The sequence below is a fragment of the Corythoichthys intestinalis genome, chromosome 19, assembly GCF_030265065.1.
Source record: "Corythoichthys intestinalis isolate RoL2023-P3 chromosome 19, ASM3026506v1, whole genome shotgun sequence".
NCBI lineage: Eukaryota > Metazoa > Chordata > Actinopteri > Syngnathiformes > Syngnathidae > Corythoichthys > Corythoichthys intestinalis.
The window spans coordinates 11391217-11412538 of NC_080413.1; the positions used below are offsets into that span (position 1 = coordinate 11391217).

At 39.2% G+C, this 21322-nt stretch overlaps 1 protein-coding gene across 4 annotated transcripts in view; it reads left to right on the forward strand.

Annotated features, from left to right (window-relative positions):
• The window catches only part of LOC130907984 (bromo adjacent homology domain-containing 1 protein), a 43949-nt gene extending 23148 nt beyond the window's left edge, over positions 1-20801 (forward strand). For all 4 annotated transcript variants that reach the window (XM_057823555.1, XM_057823553.1, XM_057823554.1 and 1 more), the window contains 6 exons: positions 9214-10794; positions 12984-13309; positions 16173-16332; positions 16410-16489; positions 16743-16834; positions 20107-20801. In XM_057823555.1, the coding sequence (XP_057679538.1) occupies positions 9234-10794; positions 12984-13309; positions 16173-16332; positions 16410-16489; positions 16743-16834; positions 20107-20296 (2409 nt within the window). In that variant the 5' untranslated portion in view covers positions 9214-9233 and the 3' untranslated portion in view covers positions 20297-20801. The remainder of the gene's footprint in view (positions 1-9213; positions 10795-12983; positions 13310-16172; positions 16333-16409; positions 16490-16742; positions 16835-20106) is intronic.
• Positions 20802-21322: the final 521 nt, after the last annotated feature.

A 21322-nucleotide genomic window follows, 5' to 3' on the forward strand; every position in this document is an offset into this window, starting at 1 on the left:
CCAAATGGCCTGGGTCGGCCCTGTTGGTAGCTTTTAATCATTAAAAAAAAAACATTTTTGAGTGGTGTTGAAAAAGCTGCACTGAAAGACAAGACATGAAAAAAATTTCACTGTGTTTTAAGATACAAATGACCTAACGTGTTTTTCTGAGATACGTGCTATCATTCAACTGATTTTTTTTTTGGTCTTTTGACGTGTGAACAAACATTTGAGATTATCTGGCATATATTGGTGGCAATGAACCCAATTTATCTCACAACAAGCAGCAGTTTTTGGTAAGGGTGTAACAGTACATGTATTTGTATTGAACCGTTTCGGTACGTGGTGCTCGGTTCGGAACGGAGGCGTACCGAACCAGTTTCTGACGTAATGTAACCCTTACTTTTCGAGGCTGTGAGTCGATCGGGTTCCAGTTTCTTTGTGTAGATTATATTTACTCAGTCTTCTCTACTATAATGAGGACCAACACGGTAAGACAGTCTAACCCAGAAACGTCAACGGCGCGACAATGTAGCCGCCACGAGAACGCAGTGAAACGCGGGTGTTAGAGGCAATCAGCCAATGCACACCAGTCGCAGTGCGGCCGCGTTTTAGATGCGTCCCAGAAGTGGCTCAACACAACGCACGCGAAAAGAACGGCAGAGTTTATTATTTGACGCGAGACGCGACCCTCCTGCGTCAATACTACGACCGGTAGCTAGGATCGGGCAGACCGGAAGTCACTCGTTTAAAAATACGGTGGATCCGGTCGATTTTCAACCTAACATGCAATCGTAACCCACTTTTTGAGTCCATCAGATCTCTTGAGTGGTAGATCGGGGCACAGTTGACTTGTCTTTGTTGATTTACTGCTGTCTTCTCTGCTATAATAATAACCAACACGGCCCCGTGTTCAATACAAAACCCTCCTACCACAACAAAACAAGTAGGAACTAATATTCACATAGGAACTAAAGTTACACAACACAAAATATACATACATATACTGTATATCACATATGTAAAATATAAACGTATAATAAATAATAGTAATAATATTATTATTACTTTTTTAACACAAACATCTCAAAGTGTAAGACATAATAGAGCTGTAATTGCAATACCGTGAAACGGTGATATTTTTGCCTAAGGCATAAACTTCACTATCAGTTGACGGGCAATGGGGCGCAGGGACGCTCCGTGGGGGCCTATTTTCAGAAACTTAAAATTCTAATATTTACAAAACCAATGCCGCTAGCGACCTAAAACCAAAACAGGCACCTCCCTTAGGCATATATACAGTGGGGCAAATAAGTATTTAGTCAACCACTAATTGTGCAAGTTCTCTCACTTGAAAATACTAGAGAGGCCTTTAATTGTCAACATGGGTAAACCTCAACCATGAGAGACAGAATTTGGAAAAAAAACAACAGAAAATCCCATTGTTTGATTTTTAAAGAATTTATTTGCAAATCATGGTGGAAAATAAGTATTTGGTCTATACCCAAAGTTCATCTCAATACTTTGTTATGAACCCTTTGTTGGCAATAACGGAGGCCAAACTTTTTCTGTAAATCTTCACAAGCTTTTCACACACTGTTGCTGGTATTTTGGCCCATTCCTCCATCCAGATCTCCTCTAGAGCAGTGATGTTTTGGGGCTGTCGTTGGGCAACACGGACTTTCAACTCCCTCCTCACCCCGTGGCGTCAAAATGATAACAAGAATGGTGAGCAAAAAGTACACGTCCAGGCCCGTCTACCGTTCGCTAGAGAGCATTTGGATGATCCAGAAGAGGACTGGGAAAATGTTATGGCCTGGACGTGTACTTTCTTCAGCAAGGGGACATATCTGGCAGTGCAGGATTTGAGTCCCTGGCGGCGCATTGTGTTACTGATAGTAGCCTTTGTTACTTTGGTCCCAGCTCTCTGTAGGTCATTCACTAGGTCCCCCCGTGTGGTTCTGGGATTTTTGCTCACCGTTCTTGTTGTCATTTTGACGCCACGGTATGAGGAGGGAGTTGAAAGTCCGTGTTGCCCAACGACAGCCCCAAAACATCACTGCTCTAGAGGAGATCTGCATGGAGGAATGGTCCAAAATACCAGCAACAGTGTGTGAAAAGCTTGTGAAGAGTTACGGAAAACGTTTGGCCTCCGTAATTGCCAACAAAGGGTACATAACAAAGTATTGAGATGAACTTTTGGTATTGACCAAATAATTATTTTCCACCATGATTTGCAAATAAATTCTTTAAAAATCAAACAATGTGATTTTCTGTTTTTTTTTCCCACATTCTGTCTCTCATGGTTGAGGTTTACCCATGTTGACAATTACAGGCTTCTCTAATATTTTCAAGTGGCAGAACTTGCACAATTAGTGGTTGACTAAATACTTTTTTGCCCCACTGTAAGTCTCCTTGAGCAGCGCCATCAAAAAATTCAAAGTCGTTCCCGAATAAAATCCCAATTAAATATTTCTTATATAAGTATAACAAAACATAAAATGACTATTAAATTCTCAGATTTTACGCTAGATGCACAACAATCACCAAATGCAGAGATAGTCGTCTATATTTTCAGGATCAATAGCAATATTTAACATATCGTATAAGTTTTAGCCGAAAATAGCGACTTAAATGTTTTATATTTAGTGCAATTTTGGCATAAGTTTTCAACAGCTAATAAATCACTCAATTTTCACATCAGAAACTTAATATTTGAGGAAAGCATGCAGAATCATCTTAATTTTACGAAACAAAAGCAAATTTGGCATTTTTCTATATACAATCACAACTTATTTAGGTTGAATTCCGATGTCATTATTGCCTCAGTATGTCTCCGATCCGGCTATCTGGCCCTCATTATTTAAATATTACATAAAATAAAACACGTAAAAAACTATTTTTTTGTATGGACGCAGAAATGTCTAAATTAATTTTTTTTTATGCCAAAAACAGGCAGTTGGCTGAAAGTTATCTGATTATTTGGATGTAAAGTTACGATATTGTGTATGGATACAAAGTCCAACATGGCGGCCATCACAAAACAAAGAGCTTTTTAAGTTGAAAATTCCTGTAAATAAATGCGTAAATCCTAGAATTTCTATAGATATGTATGTAAAACAGTCTAGATTCTTGTTTAAAAGCAAAAAAAAAAAAAAAAAAAAAACAGGCAGTTATCATTCATTTTACATAAATATTTCAAGCTCAAGTTACACAAATTTTTTCCATTCATTTTTTTTTTCCACAACGTTTCAAAGAGCATGCAAAGTGCTTCAACGACGCTCTGCCTGGCCCGGCAGCTCCAACTGATTATGAAGTCTATGCTTAAGGTTATCATACCGCCAGAATCTCATACCGGCACATTCCTACAGTCAAGTTTACCAAAGCTACATTGTCTATTGAAAACAACAACTTTGCCGTAAAAGTCCACTAGCTTAATGCTAACACATAACAGGAGATGCCATTGATGGGTTAATGAAAAGCATTTACAGTATGTTCCTGTATTTTAGTGCTTTGAGGAATAAATATTAAACAAATCAGTTCAGTTACACATAGACAATATAACAGTAGTCACAGACATATATTTTTTATCTTCTGCAAAAAATGGCTCCTATTCCTGAGTCGCTTTTAGTAGTTGAGTAAAAGTCGGGTTGGAAAGCTCATACATTCTGCCTCAAATTTAAAAACATTACCTCAAACAAAAAGCCCCACATGCAAAAAAATGACCTAAAAAGCTGTTCCTTTAAATTTTCCTTCCCAATTTAGCAACAGATGAGTCCGAGCGAATATGAAACTGCCGGTGTGCTGCAGTAATAATGCACATTGTTGAATCCACACAATAGAATACTGATAGTGTCAATCAAAACGCGTGTTATTAGCTTTTGTGAAGGCTGAATTCTTGTGTGAGATTCTATTAGATAGTGAAGGTATGCCTAATCGTGCGTTTCTTGCGTTAAATTGTTTAAAGTGCATGGAAATCATCGACCTTTTTCAAAATCATGTATAAAAGAAAAACAACCAATTCCAGAATCAAACTGTGACGGTTATAATAAAACTAACTTTTTGGCGTTATTATTACAAGTCGTCTCCCCTCCTGTGGTGTGATTAACTCTAGTGTCCGTCCCTCATCTATTTGTGGAAGCACATCTTGCGTGGATTTCTTTTTTTTTTCACGCTGTCACCGCGACTGTCAGCTGCGTCTTGTGCTGCTAATACCGCATGACGCAGCTCGGTAGGCCTTGATTAGCTTGCGTCTACCGTCTCAAGTATACATGTTATAAGACAAAAGATTATTACGATCTGCATTTTGATGAAACAATGACTGTTATTTGTATGCCTTTCAAATATAAATCAAAGGCTATTGTCATTCTTAACTCATTTGGCTCTTGTGCATTTAAGTCGGTAATGAGAAAAGCGCAGAAGGATAATGTTAACGGTCACAACTCGATGCCACGCTTAACATCAGTGCTTCACCGAAGCACCGCTTTGGCCCATTGCCCGATCCATTTAACATCTGCTGTATCACTAAACTTAGGCAGTGGGAATTTACCAATGCTAATATCATGATACAAATTAGTGATTATGTCCTTACCGAGATGAAGGTGGTGGTCTGTAAAAGATGTTAAACACCTCAAGGCCTGTTAATAGGTCTTCCCCATTGGTATTTGCCTTTAAAAAACTATATACAGTGGTACCTCTACATACGAAGTTAATCCGTTCCAGGACCTTGTTTGTAAGTCGAAATGGTCGTATGTCGAGCAGGATTTTCCCATAGGAATACATTATAATTCCATTAATTCGTTCCACAGCCCAAAAACCTGCACTAAATCCTTAAAAAATACTGCTGGTGCTATTACAAATGGCAATTACACGTAGCAAAACAAATAAATTATAAATCAAAATTGGAATAATGTAATAAAAAGAATAATAATAATTCCTGTAATAGTGTAACGAATTGGGTTCTAATAAGGCGGACGTTTTTTTGTGTACCTGAACGCACCGCGGGGCTCACGTGCCAGAGACAGACCGGTGAGCTTGAGTTTCACTTTCACTTTGAATGTTCTCTTGAGAACACCATCAATTGCGGCAGACAGCAGGCGTTTTGTGTTGAATAAGTTGTAAAAGAAATGATGAAAACGTGGCGAAGCTGGCGATTTCTTTGGAGACAATAAGAATTGTCAGCTTAATTTATAAAGACTGGCGAACGATGGTCGGAGGAGGACCGTGGAGATGTATTGTTGAGCCATTTCACGGATGCCCACCCCACGCTCATATTTTTCTGTCATTTGCATCTTCATTTCGAAGGTAAGCATCAACTTTTTCCTTGTTTCACCACCTGTACCAACCTTTTCTGAAACCTGTGTTGATTTGTCACACAAGAAAATCCGCCGTGCATTCGTCTGCGGTGCTGCCATTGTCGTCGTATTTCGAGCATGTCGTCGGCTGTAGAAACAAATGGCGAGTCAAATTTTACGTCGGATGTCGAAAAGTTCGTGTGTCGAAGCGATCGTATGTAGAGGTACCACTGTACCATAATTTTCGGACTATAAGGCATACCTGACTATAAGCAGCCACCTACCAAATTTGACACGAAAACGAAATTTGGTCATAGATAAGCCGCGCTGGACTATAAGCCGCAGCTGTTCTCACTGTATTATGGGATATTTACACCAAAAGATATTAACCGGTAACATTTTATTTGACAGTGGCATCGTAAGACTGTCATAAGACCAAATGAACCACTTTGAAGCTTTGAACCAATTGGCTGCAAAGCTCCATTTGGCCATCACTGCTCCCTTGGGGGAGACTGTCAACCTCTGCTGCCACCTGCTGTCAACACTGCTGTCCTCCAACATTCCTCCTAGCATGCTTTGCAGCGCTACATATGTAAATATCAAAATTCATGTTCTTTGCCAATTATTTCTTGAGTTACTGTTCCAGTTGTTTCATTAATTGCTAGTTATGGTATTTGGTAACACTTTGACAGTGACGCCATAAGAAAATCATAATTATGACATGACACTAAGGGTGTAACGGTACATGTATTAGTATTGAACTGTTTCGGTACGTGTTGCTCGGTTTGTAACGGATGCGTACCGAATGAGTTTCTGATGGAATATAACCCTTACTTTTCGAGGCTGTGAGTCGATCGGGTTACAGTTTCTTTGTGTAGATTATATTTACTCCGTCTTCTGTACTATAATGAGGACCAACACGGTAGGACAGTATAACCCAGAAATGTCAACGGCGCGACAACGTGGCTGCCATGAAAACGCAGTGAAACGCGGGTTTTAGAAGCAATCAGCCAATGCACACCAGTCGCAGTGTGGCCGCGTGTTAGATGCGTCCCAGAAGCGGCTCAACGCGACACACGCGAAAAGAACGGCAGAGTTTATTATTTGATGCGAGAGTCAATACTACTACCGGTTGCTAGGATCGGGGCGGAAGTCACTCGTGTAAAAATACGGTGGATCCGGTCGATGTTCAAACTAATATGCAATCGTAACCTACTTTTTGAGTCCATCAGATAGTGGTAGATCGGGGCACAGTTGACTTGTCTTTGTTGATTTACAGCTGTCTTCTCTGCTATAATAATAACCAACACGGCCCCGTGTACAATACAAAACCCTCCTACCACAACAAAACAAGTAGGAACTAATATTCACATAGGAACTCAAGTTATACAACATAAAATATACAATATATATGAATACTACATCACATTTGTTAAATATAAACACAAAATAAAATAAATACTTGCCCATTTAAATAAAATAAATTGAAATGAGCTAAAACACCTGTAATTAAATAATAAGAATAATACACAGATCCTGCTTACACAATTAAATTTATTAATTTCTGTGTGGCGCTTTAACTTGAGAAAATCCACCAATAAAGCTTTTGAAAACCGTTCATGAGAAAAAAAATGTTTCATTGAGGCATTTCATTTGTAAAATACATGTTAAAATTTTTGTCATTGGGATTGCTTTTCTCTTTAGCACAGGACTTTTTTTTCCTTCTTTCTTTCAGAAAGAAAGCTGACCAATACGCAGGGTCTGAAAGGCAAATTGTTGTTGGATTATCTTTAAATACCTGCTACTTTTTGAGCAGAATTCTAGATTTGTATAGGCTAATGTTCCTATTGTCGAAAGCACAAAAGTGTGTAATAAACAACTAGCACATTTATATTTTGCATTTTGTTTTCTTACTGTACCGAAAATGAACCGAACCGTGACCTCAAAACCGAGGTACGTACCGAACCGAGATTTTTGTGTACCGTTACACCCCTACATGACACTGTCATGAGCATTTATGAAAACTTATAACAGGTGTCATTTAGTGTCATCCGGCAAATTATCCCACTTTAGAATGGAACTAGCTGGACATAAATGGAGTTAGTGACATGATTTTCTGGATGATGCTTCATGAGATCTGTCATAAGCATTCAATAATGACCATGATAGTGTCATGTCATAGTTATGATGTTCTTATGATGCCACTGTCAAATATAGTGTTACGAAATACCATAAATGGCAATTAATGAAACAACTGGAACAGTAACTGAAGAAATAATTAGCACAGAACATGAACTTTGATATTTACTGTATTGGCCTGAAAAAAAGACGACCCTGATTATAAGACGACCCCCTCTTTTTCAAGACTCAAGTTTGAAAAAAAGACTTTTTGAACACCAAATTATTTTTTATACAGAAAATAATTACAGTACATCCGGAACAAATGATTATAACAATATATTTGAGAGAAAAAATTATTTTATGTTGCCTCATTCAAATCTTAATATCTGAACATTTAAATATGTAAACTAAAGTGCAATCACATTCGTAAATTAATGGCTTCTGGTTTTTGAATTGTCAATAAACCAATCTATTGTGATAAAACAACAAAATTGCAATAACTGCATTAACCATCAAAGTGAAGTCTAACTGTAACTCAAGTCTTGAAACAAATCTGAATAAGGAAAAACATTGCAATAAAATAATGCAAACTGGTTAAACTTGAGAGTAGCTGAGATTTGTCGTGACAGAACATCGCTTCAATGATATCTGGTGCCATCTAGCGTCGTGAATGGGTATAATGTCTAGACTGCGAATATAAGACGACCCTCACTTTTTCAGTCTTATTTCAATGCAAAAAACACTGTCTTATATTCGGGCCAATACGGTACATCTGTAGCGCTGCAATGCATGCTAGGAGGCATGTTGGACGACAAGTGTTGACAGCAGGTGGCAGCAGAGGTTGACTGTCACATATTAACCCAAATAAGTCAACAAATAAGACACACTAAACTATAAGCTGCAGGATTTAAAAAGGGGGGAAAAGTAGCGGCTTCTAGTCCGAAAATGACAGTATACGCTTTGGAACAAACAAAACTGGTCTCACCAAAAATGACCTGTGAGAGGTAGCACAGTGAAAAAAGGGCATCCAGACCGCCTGGTATACAATAAAGACCATGGGAGTAGGAGTATTAGAAAATGGGGACAGCTAGGCTAACTGTTCGCTTAACTGGTTTGTAGGGTTGGTCAATATGTCCTTCACAATATACTGTATTGGCCCGAATATAAGACGGTGTTTTTTGCATTGAAATAACAAAGAAAAAGAGGGGGTCGTCTTATATTCGCGGTCTAGACATTATACCCATTCGTGACGCTAGATGGCGCCAGATATCATTGAAGCGACGTTCTGTCATGACAGATCTCAGCTACTCTTTTTAGTTTAAACAGTTTGCATTATTTTATTGTAATGTTTTTAATTATTCAGATTTGTTTCAAGACTACAGTTACAGTTAGACTTCACTTTGATGGTTAATGCACTTATTGCAATTTTTTTGTTTTATCACAATAGATTAGTTTATTTACATTTCAAAAACCAGGAGCCATTAATTTACGAATGTGATTGCACTTTAGTTTACATATTTAAATGTTGAGATATTAAGATTTGAATGAGGCAAAATAACATGCTTTTTCTCTCAAATATATTGTTATAATCATTTGTTTCGGATGTACTGTAATTATTTTCTGTGTAAAAATTAATTTGGTGTTCAAAAAGTCTTTTTTCAAACTTGAGTCTTGAAAAAGAGGGGGTCGTTTCATAATCAGGGCCATCTTATATTCAGGCAAATACGGTAATATCCAACCTTTACATCCTTGATTGAAAACTTAATCATTGTCCTTCTTTTCAGTTTTGATCACTTCCCTGTCCTTCTCTTGCCTCCAGGCCGCCCCCAGAAGCATGTGATGACCCACACTAAGCAGAAAGGTTCCCGCTGGGACCGCCACCCTTTACTTCCACAAGGCGGCGCCATGGGCGGGGACCAGGCCGAGCGCGCCCTCCGCTTTGGCCGGACGAAGAAGATCAATGAGGTCATCCGGCGGAGGAAAAATGACAAGGCGATGAAGGACAAGAGGGCTAATAAAGCTCAGGAAAGGAAATGGGACAGGAAATTGTATCCTCTGCGAGGGAGGCTTGGAGAGGGCCTTAGCTGCCGTGTCCTCCTCACAAGGTTGGATGAAAGCATCCAAAAGAAAACTGAAGTGAGAGCTCTCAAACACAAATACAGGAAAGGGAAGCTCGGCGAGACTAAGTGGGCATCTAACGGCAAGTCAACGCTTTTAAGCACCCATGTAACACAACCCCGCAAGCGACGTTTGGCCTCCCTCAACGCTGAGGCCGTTAACACTTTGCTACTGGACAGAGCCACCGATCTCCAACTGGCAGCCAAGTTGGCCAAAAGAACCCAGGAGGAACCTGCTAACAGAGGATGTTCTTCAGATGAAGCGGCACCTTCGAAGGCCTTTCAAGGGATTGTCACTAAACCGTCCCTGTCTCACAAATTTCACCAAATCTCCAAGAAGGTCAAGAAAGTCAGGACTTCAAGAGTAGATGAGACCCGAGCCTTGAGTCTGCAGATTCTGGATACGCCGACACCGAGGCGACTGGCTGGACTTAACGCTGCGGCTCTTCTGAAGTTGACTAGCTCGTCTGCTGTGTCCAAGCAGAGAGTTAAGAGCATACCTCCTTCTACAACCACGTCAGATTGCAAGACTCCTGCTCAGAACCAGACTCAAAAACAGCCCCCAAAAGTCAAACACAAAGAGCAGTCCCAAAAGCAAAAAGAGGCTCCCGAAAAGCCCGTCCTCATGCACTGTAGTTGCACAGCCTGCAAAGAGAAGGCTGACTTTGAACCGAAAGTGGAGTGGGAGTCCAGCACCCATGCTCTGGCAAAACCAGGATACCAGTCCCGCAGCATGTTAGGTTACTGCCTCAAGAACGTGAAGGAAGAACAGCTGGAAACTGAGCTGAGCCCCTGTTACTGTTGCTCCCCTGAGGGCTCAATGGAGTACTGCCACCGCCTGGCCTTCTTCCTTGGCCACCCTGAATCTGGTGACCAGGGTTCGCTGGGGTCTAGCAATACCCCGGTCAAACGTGAGTGCCTGGTGACCACACAGTCCCTGACGCACTCCCATCCGGCGCTCTCCCTCAGCCCCCATCCCTGCCTGTGCTACTACGTCCACATCACTCCACACCCGCCGCCGGCTCACACAGCGACGTCGGCGACCCTCGCCCCACGGCCCCTGAACTTTGCGCCAGCAGCCTTGTGCCCAAACCGGACGATGGGTTCCAAACCGCTTCCTGGTCCTCGCGTCACCCATACTTGCTTCAACTCTGTTGCGTCACCATGTTACGGGGACTCCTGTGGGATGGGTGGCTACACCTGCAGAGCCATCCCCCCCGTCACCAGCAGGGGATGCACTTTCAGCACGGGGTGCATCAGATGCTCGCATGGTATCAAAACAGGTTCGTACGTAACAAATTTATAGCCTCAGGACCTTCTTATCTAACGCTATGGTAATTAATAATGACGTTTGTTGCAAACAAGGTTTTTTATCATCTGATCTCCTGCTATATACAAACTATAGCTTAGGGCTCAGATTTATATCCGTTTCCGGAGGCTAAATTGTACAAGAAACAACAAGTGTTCATTTCAAAGACTCCATTGTCAATTAGCCCTCGACCTTGGAACAGACTCTGCTCCCTTCGTGGCTGTATGATTCGAACCCTGAAGCACATTTATACTGGCAAACCCAGTTACTAATTTAGTGTACAAGGATAATGTAATTTCAAACACTATCAAATTATCAACACTGTCGACACATTCGGAATGACAGTCCCGAGGGTATGAGTTTTACGATCAGGATAAACACAATGAGGCTACCGAATTGCCTTGTACTGGGAAACCCCTATTAGAGAGATCACTGCTAGGGTCCAAAGCGCAAACAGGCCATATTTTCCAATGTGTGCAAGAGGAAAAGGTGTGCAGTTATGCACTTTTTGGCAGTGCAGATTATCTAATGTTTAAACTAGGCATGTGCCGGTATGATATTCTGATATATTCTAAAATATCACAGTTTCACGGTATTGCAATAACAGCTCTAAAGTATGTTACTTTGAGATATGTGGGTTTAAAAAAATCCACTGAACAGGATTTTTATTTTTCAAAACATATTAGCAAATTGGAACATAGGTATAATGTGAGTGCTGCAACGATGAATCAGTTAACTCCAGTATTTGATTAGAAATAAAGATTTGAATTAAATTTTGCTGCTTCGAGTATTCGTTTAAGTGGCGTTGCAATGGTTTATTTTGAAAATGTTTGCATTTAGTTTTATTGATTTTGGTGGATACACTGCTTTCTAGTGTGCCTAATTTCACATGGCTGAATCCAGGTGCTCCCTGTTAAGACCAACATAAGCTAAGATTTCGTTTGAGCTAATGTTTTTTTTCTTTTTAATGCATTCTTAATTTATTTCCTAGGTATATTTAGCCTATTTTTGTGGGAATATGTGTCTGAACCATTTGTTAGAGCATTGTTAAAAAAAAGCGTTAGCATTTTATAGCATTTAAGCTAGCAGACTTTTGCTGTGTAGGTTCTCCATTGTTCTTTTCTTGTACATAGATCATTATTTTTTAATTTTTTTTTATATCAGAGCACTGTAAAAAAAAGTTACTTTATAGCATTTAAACTAAAAGCGGACTTTTGCTATGTAAGTTAGCCAATTGTTCTTTTGTTGTACATAGATCCGCATTTATTTATTATACCATTTAAGACTCAGCTCAGGTAATTTAATTTTTCATGTTCCTTATTCGATTACTTGATTATCCGAACTAATGGTTCTTCGATTAATCGACTACTAAATTAATCGATAGCTGCAGCCCTATATAATGTTAATTTAAAATAACAAAATATTCTAAATAAAATTAAAATAAATGCAGTCCTTTAGGTGAGCCTACAGCCACAGCTCAACATTATTACCATCAGAACAAAAATAATTGAATTATTTTCCATAAACGCATGTGCGTATGACTCGTATCATGTTTACATTATACACACACTCTCTTTTTCAACACAGACAGTTGCGAGAGAGAAAAAAACACCACGTGTTACCACTGCTAGACACACTAAACACGTTGGAGTTGGTGGGAAACGTTCATGACAGTGTTTACTAACATTTTATTTTGTATAAATGCGAAATAATATTGGAGGTATTGCCTCCTTGGCAGCCACCCTCCGCAACCATGTTTTACATGTCGGTTGGCCCTCCTCCTCTAAGCCAGGGCCATCTGTAACTTTTCTGTAGCCGAAGTATTCCCATAACAGCAATTTAGTTTTCTTCGATGGGGGAAAAAGCTTCAGGAGTTTCACCTCCTCCAGCCATCGTGTAGCACAGCTGACTTACTGACACTGAGCAACAATCGTGGGAGAGGGTTAAGCCTTGTAGCTGCAAGCGAGGGCTTTCTCCATGCATTTTTGGGACATAAAAAAATAACTAATACCTTAGGGACGGTATGACGGAACATTTTTGCGGTTTTTAAATCTTCACGTTTTCATACCACTTTGAAACCCGTAATCGGCACATGCCTAACGAAACCATTATTGTATTGCTGGTATCCCAATATAAGACATTGCTGTTTTCATAATTTTCTAGAAACAGACTCCTCCGCTCAGGATGACCACAGCCCCTCTGTTCTGGTGCCGTCGTCCTTGCCTCTCTCTAGCTGCCCTTTATCCAACGTGCCAACTTCTACCCAGACTACTAAAACCCACCTGCTCACCCCAGTGTCAATCCAAGAGCAAAATAAGCCACCACCCCGGGCCCGGCTAAAAGTGACCGCCAACCACCCGTCTGGAGCCTCCAATGGAGACCAAAGCTCTGGACCTCGGTCGCTGCAACAAAAGAGAATTGGCCGTCGACGTGCTACAAACGGATGGAGGCCCGTGGGGGTCCCCACAGAAAAGGATGTTTTTATAGCGGTAATTCTATCAAATGCAAAACACTCAGAGGTGGGTAGAGTAGCCAAAAATTTTAATCAAGTAAGAGTAGCGTTACTTCAAAATAATATTACTCAAGTAAAAGTAGTCGTCCAAAAAATGTACTCAAGTACAATAAAGTATTTGGTGAAAAAAAAATAAATAATGAGTAACATTGTGAGTATCTGCTTTATTTTTTTATTTTAAACAAGGTATTTTTTTCTGAGCACAAAGTTATCTATATGGACTGTTGTTATAATGATACTGTACAATAACCCATTACATAACCACATTAAGCCAAAGAAATTCAAAAAGAAAAAAAAAATCATTCAATTCCGACGAGAGAAAAAAAATTACATAACTGAAGCATTAATTGTCCAAAGAGCATGAGTGCCCTCTGGTGGAGAAAACAGTGCCTAGTTTGAATAGTGAAGAGTTCCTTCATAATTACTATTTTGAAATTAAAAGGACCATATCTCCGGTTTTCTGTTGTCAATCGGTGCCAAATAAAAACTGGGAGAAAGGTTAAAATCCACGCTTTCGAGTCATGTTCGAGTCAAATACTTCACTTTTTACGGCGCTTTAAAGATACCACATGATTGAACAGGCTGGCGTGAAGATAGAACGGCAAGCTTGTGTCTGATTGGTTTAATGGAGTCATGTGATTAGTGTTGCGACGCCTCATTGGTGAAATCGGTAGTTCTACCCCGGTTATACACCAAGTACGTCTCTAATTTTAGCATCGCTGGAAAAAAAAAAAAAAAATGTAATATAGCGGAAAACACTCAGGTGACTTGAAGTTCCGCTCCGAGACCCCCAATTTGGCCAAATTTCAAAATTGTCCAATATGCCTGTGTGATACATCATTGGAAAGCTTAAAATCTCAATTTTGTGGGGAGAGAAAAAATTTGAACATGAGGGCATTTAGAAAAATAAAAAACGCGAGAGCAGAATTACAGACGGCATGACTTTAACGAGATATTATCGCGTACCTACCTTGTTTCGATCCAAAAACTCCATATAGCATGTACCACTGAGTGTCAAGACACAGCTGTGAATGGCCACAGCCGGATTTCTTTGGGATTGTATGGGTGAAACATGGTAATATAACAAGGCTCGCGATGCAGAAATGGCAGACATCAAGGATTGGTCAAGATTTTCTTTTTCATATATTCACCATTTTAAACCTTTTTTCAATGTTTCTTTGTTTGGATCGATTATTTATCATCTAACATATCGGAGAAAATGCGACAGTAAAAAAAAAAACAAAAAAAACAGTTAAGCAATAGTTATTAGCTAGATATCCGTGACTTTTTTACAGACGCCATTTTTTTCATTGTGACGTCATTTGTTTAAAAGTTTAAAATATGCGAGTGAATCATTTTTCTTTTTTTTTTTTTAAACGAAATATTAGACATGACTTAATGATTCTAAGCGAAAATTGACAGACAGTTTGAATAATAAATGTAATTAATTACCTTCGTTTCATGGCTGTGTTGAAACAAAAGCGGTTGTGCGACGTCTGTAAACGGGGGTTTACAGGGTAAAACCGCCAAATTAAAAATAGTTTGGGGGCTTAATGCGCCATGAATCTGCTATGGCAGCATATAGACATATTGTTCTATCAAACACAACAGTTCTTTTGGCTTAAAATACAGCAGTTTCTTTTAAAGAGGTGTGCAAGAGCAGTAACTGCTTTTTCAGCCATGTCTGTCTTTTCCGCCAATATGTAGAAACAAGAGGAAAAATGTAACGACTCTTGTGCAGCCCAATGTAGCGGAGTAAGAATAGCATTTTTTCTTCACAAATCTACTCAAGTAGTGCTGCAACGATTAATCGATTAACTCAAGTATTCGATTAAAAAAAGATTTGAATAAAATTTTGCTGCTTCGAGTATTCGTTTAATTAAAGTGGCGTTGTAATGGTTTATTTTGAAAGTTTGCATTTAGTTTTATTGATTTGGGTGGATACACTGCGCCCTAGTCTGCCTCATTTCACATGGCTGAATCCAGCTGCTCCATGTTAAGACCAACGGAAGCTGAGTTTTTGTTTGAGCTAATGTTTTTTTAAATGCATTCGTAATTTAGTTTACTGGTATATTTAGCTGTTTTTCTTCGTGTGTGGGAATATGCGTCTCAACCACTTGTTAGAGCATTGTTAAAAAAAAAAAAAGCGTTAGCATTTTATAGCATTTAAGCTAGCAGACTTTTGCTATGTAAGTTCTCCATTGTTCTTTTGTTGTACATAGATCCTTATTTTTTTTTTAAAAACAATTTTATATCGTTTGAGGCTCAGCTCAGGTATTTAAATTTTTTAATTTAATTTTTGTATGCGCTCATGTTTTTTTTTTTTTTTTTTAGTGCATTCGTATTTTAGTTTATAGGTATATTCAGCCATTTTTTGTGTGGTTATGTGTCCGAACCATTTGTTAAGAGCATTGTTTTAAAAAAAAAATGTTTTTAAGTTTTTTTATAGCTTTTAAGCTAACAGACTTTTGCTATGTAAATTAGCCAATTGTTCTTTTGTTGTAAATGGATCGTCATTTTTTAAAAAAAATTTTATACCGTTTGAGGCTCAGCTCAGGTATTTTAATTTTTCATATTCCTTATCCGATTACTCAATTATTTTGAACTAACTTGTTCATCGATTAATCGACTACTAAAATAATCGATAGCTACAGCCCTATACTGAAGTAAAAGTAAAAAGTAGTGCGTAGTAAAACTACTCTTAGAAATACATTTTTCTCAAAAAGTTACTCAAGTAAATATAACGGAGTACACGTAACGCGTTAATAACCACCTCTGAAAATACTATATTATGCTAGAGGCAATAAAGGCATTACGGTTTTTGATTTTTGGTGTGCCAGGGAGAGGACGAAACGGCACCCAGGCAGTGTTACGAAGGCGTGGAGCGAGACGGCGAGGTAATCCGCGTCCGAGATACAGTGCTGCTGCGTTCAGGCCCTAGGAAGAAGTCCCTACCCTACGTGGCCAAGATATCAGCGCTGTGGGAGGATCCCAAAACTGGTACATGGGGGACTAAAGATTTACGGATCAATGTCAAGGTGGCTGACATGTGGGTGTGTGTTTATTGGTTGCCTTAGGAGAGCTCATGATGAGTCTTTTCTGGTACTACCGACCGGAGCACACGCAGGGAGGCCGAGACCCTAGCACGCACTGCGAGGTGAGACTACTACTACTAGATTAGACACAATGAAAGGCATTCTCTTTTTCGATGACATTTTCTTCATTGTGATTCCCCTACACAAGGTGACAGGAGACGTTATTATCAGTCAAGCTGCAGACAACTGTTTGGTCTGCAGTGATCCTATCTTGTCTCATAGTCTCGCACACAAACAACCCAACATGACTCTTCAAACAATGTGGTACCAAAAAAAAAAAGCGGGGAATTACAGCTATGTATTTCTGCTTTTTAGAATGAGATCTTTGCCTCCCGACATCAGGACGAGAACAGTGTGGCCTGCATTGAAGACAGATGCTACGTCCTGCCGCTAGCCCAGTACTGTAGGTGAGGGACCTAGCAATCGATGTAGCAATTTGGCAGGATAGCTGTGTTAAAGCCGAAGTTCAGAATTTTTTACTTTAGGCTTAATCTTCAAGTTAGCTGGGGTTTAATTAGTTAGTGTAGTTGATTTCAACAAATTCCGTACAGTTCGTAAGTTACCGTATTGGCCCGAATATAACACAGTGTTTGCATTGAAATAAGACTGAAAAAGTAGGGGTCGTCTTATACTCGCGGTCTAGACATTATACCCATTCACGACGCTAGATGGCGCAAGATATCATTGAAGCGATGTTCTGTCATGACTAGAGGTGTGCAAAATTTCCGATTCTTAGATTATTCGCGATTCGGCCGTGGAAGATTCGAGAACGATTCACAAACATCCAAATTCCGATTATTGAAATATGCCAAGTAAAGCGTAAGTACAACACACTCAGCGCGCCGCGCGGTCTTTGGGACGGAACGGAGCGGGAGTAGCTAAACATTATGCTTCTCATTAACCGGCCCCTCGGGTAATGCCAACGCTCAACTCACGGCTCTAGCTCAACTCATGCCACGAGATAAACACAACAACATACCTGACTGCTGCCGAAAAGCTGCTACAAGTACAGCTAAGCTACATAATGTTACGGTAGATATCATTTATATAGAACTAGATGGATTATAGACTCGGTAGCGGTAGCAGCACATCTGCAAAAAGCTAGATGCGGGCGTTAGTAAACGGCCGCCATCTTAAAGCAGTAAACTTCCCTGCAATGCTGTTGTAGCGAACCTTCCAAGCAAACCTAATTAACTTTTTATCTAAAATACTCCTAAATCGGTAAAATATTGACTTGAATCTATCTTTAAAATAGTTTTAAAACTTTCACATGTCAAAAGTAGACAAAAGGGAAATTATGGAATAACGGGAGCAATTTTAACAACTTTAACGGTTGATTCACAACATTGAATTAATTGAATGTAGTTTAAAGCTGCTGATACAGAATGGGGACTGGAGTTTTTTTATTTAATGTTATTTTTGTATATTTGTTTACTGCTATATGTTAACTTGATACTGAAATAGTAGTTTGGTTTAGCCTGAGAGTATTTTTGAACAATTTTGGAACTAATGTACAAAACTTTATTTAAAAAAAAAAAAAAAAGGAGGGGGGTGCATCAATAATCGTTTTATAATGGAATCGGAGCCTCTGAATCGTAATCGTAATCGAATCGTTAGGTGCCCAAAGATTCCCAGCTCTAGTCATGACAGATCTCAGCTACTCTCAAGTTTAACCAGTTTGCATGATTTTATTGCAATGTTTGTCCTTATTCAGATTTGTTTTAAGACTACAGTTACAGTTAGACTTCACTTTGATGGTTAATGCAGTTATTGCAATTTTGTTGTTTTATCACAATAGATTGGTTTATTTACATATCAAAAACCAGAAGCCATTCATTTACAAATGTGATTGCACTTTAGTTCACATATTTAAATGTTCAGATATTAAGATTTGAATGAGGCAAAATAACATGCTTTTCCTCTCAAATATATTGTTATAATCATTTGTTTCGGATGTACTGTAATTATTTTCTGTATAAATATTAATTTGGTGTTTAAAAAGTATTTTTTTCAAACTTGAGTCTTGAAAAAGAGGGGGTCGTCTTATAGTCAGGGCCGTCTTATATTCGGGCCAATACGGTATTTGTTAGTTTCAGGGCTTCAGAGTGGCCAAGCTAGCACGAGTCAATGGGGCTAACTTCGCATGCTAATAAAAAAAACGATACAGATCTACGAACAAATCCAACAAACTGCCGTAATTCATTTCATTCATCAGGACTATTGTTTTTAGATGCATAATACGACCACAAAAGAGAGGAGTGCTTTGGCCACTCGTGCTCACGCTGCATTCGAGGAAGGTGGGAAGTCGGATTTTTTCCCCGATCAGAGGGTACAAGTTGCTACCTCAAAATGTTCCAAGCGAATGTAAACAGCAAAGATGGCTGATCGCGACAAGTTTCGTTTTTCTTTTGGCCATCAAAACACATTTTGACCTCGATCAAAGCTTCCTTCTCGTAAAAAATCAAATAGTGGAGGCGTTTTTCCGGCTCGGAGGTTGGAAACTCTGACTTCCCACTTTCTTTGAATGCAGCATCAGTCTGCTGAGTTGGCAACATGGTGAAATGTGCATTTAGAGGCTGTGGAAACAGACAGAAAAAATGGGCAAAGGAAAATTTCCACAAATTCCCTATGAAGAACAAGCAACAATATAAACTGGTTACTTGCTGCTGGCTACGACATAAGAAATCAGCGGTGAAAAAAAACAATGTGATATCTAGTGCTGCAACGATTCATCGATAAACTCGAGTATTCGATTAGGAAAAAAAGATTCGAATTAAATTTTGCTGCTTCGAGTATTTGTTTAATTAAGGTGGCTTTGTAATGGTTGTGTAATTTGTTTTGAAAGTGTTTGCATTTAGCTTTATTGATTTGGGTGGATAAACTGCACTCTAGTCTGCCTCATTTCACATGGCTGAATCCATCTGCTCCCTGTTAAGACCAAGCTAAGCTAAGTTTTTGTTTGCGCTCAAGTATTTTTTTTAATGGATTCGTATTTTAGTTTATAGGTATATTTAGCCGTTTTTTGTGGGGATATGTGTCTGAACCATTTGTTAAGAGCAATGTTTAAACATTTTTTTAAAAGGTTTTTTTATAGCTTTTAAGCTAGCAGACTTTTGCTATGTAAATTAGCCAATTGTTCTTTTGTTGTACATAGATTGTCATTTTTTTTTAATACCGTTTGAGGCTCAGCTCAGATATTTCAATTTTTTATGTTCCTTATGTCATTTTTTTTTAATACTGTTTGAGGCTCAGCTCAGGTATTTCAATTTTTTATGTTCCTTATCTGATTACTCGATTATTCGAACGAAATAGTTCATCGATTATCGATAGCTGCAGCCCTAGTGATATTACTCCACCCTGCTCCTCTGCACTTTATCCTGCAAACATAGCCAACACTATTGATTGCATGGGTCATAGATGATTTTCATATGTGCATATGTTGTTTTTTTATTGGCATGCTAAGTCGGTCCAATTGACTGGCGCTAGCTTACCCACTCCGGAGCCCAGAAACTAACAAATAACTAACAAACTACACGGAAATTGTTGAAATCAACTCCACCGACTAATTAAACCCTCTCTAACTGGAAGATTAGGCGTGATGTCAAAAATTCAGAACTTCCCCTTTAATGTGTCCATATTTGAACCTTAAATTTATAAAAGTCTAATCTCACGTTTCTAGATATTGTGCCTTGATGAAGCGTCGTTCCGAAGGCGCCCTACCCCCCGGCAGCAGCGTGGTGCCCTGCAATCCTGACTTTGCCCCACCCTCTCACCGCTCTGTGCCCACAGACGTGGACCCTGAGCTGGTCTACCTCTGCCGCCACGTCTATGACTTCCGATACGGACGCATTCTAAAAAACCCTCAGTAGTAGTAGTATGTTGCAAATTTCCTGCTAAATTTGATCTTATGTTGGAAGTACAGTGGTAGCTCGACATACGATCTTTTCGACATCCGACGAAAAATTTGACTCGTCGTTTGTTTCTACATCCGACGACATGCTCGAAATGATTTACGACAGCGCCGCAGTTTCTTTGTTTTCACGCAAGACCGATTTTCTTGTGAGAGAAATCAACATGGGTTCCACGAAGGTTAGTGCAGGTGGTGAAAAAAAGGAAAAAGGTGACGTTTATCATTGAAATGAAGATGGAAATGATAGAAAAATATGAGCGTGGTGTGCGCGTCAGTGAACTGACTCGATAATACGGCCGTAGAATGTCTACGATCTCGACGGTACTCCTCCGACCTTCGTTCGACAGTCTCTATAAGATAAGGTGACAATTATTATTGTGGTAACATCGCCAAAGAAATTGCCAGTTTCGTCAGGTTTTTAATCATTTACAGTGCCCTCCATAATTATTGGCACCCCTAGTTAAGATGTGTTTTTTAGCTTCTAATATTTTTTTTAATTCAAATAATATGGGACCTTGATGGAAAAAAAGAGAAAAATCCAACCTTCAATACAAGTGCATTTATTCAGTGGGGAAAAATCCCACACAAAGAAATAATTATTTGACATCAAATAATGTGTGTCACAATTATTATGTTTCACAAGATTGATTTTGTGTCTGGTGAACCATTTCTGTGTAGATTTGGCCATATGTCTAGGGTCATTGTCTTGCTGAAAGACCCAGTGACGAGCCATCTTCAGCTTTCGGGCAGAGGGCAACAGATTTTGCTTTAAAATGTCCTGGTATTTCAAAGCATTCATGATGCCATGCACCCTAACAAGGTTCCCAAAATCAAGCTTGTGAAACATTATAGGAGAAGATTAGGTGCTGTTTTGTTGGCAAAAGGGGGTTGTACAAAGTATTAAAACCAGGGGTGCTAATAATTGTGACACACAATATTAGATGTCAAATAATTATTTCTTTATGTGAGATTTTTTCCACACTGA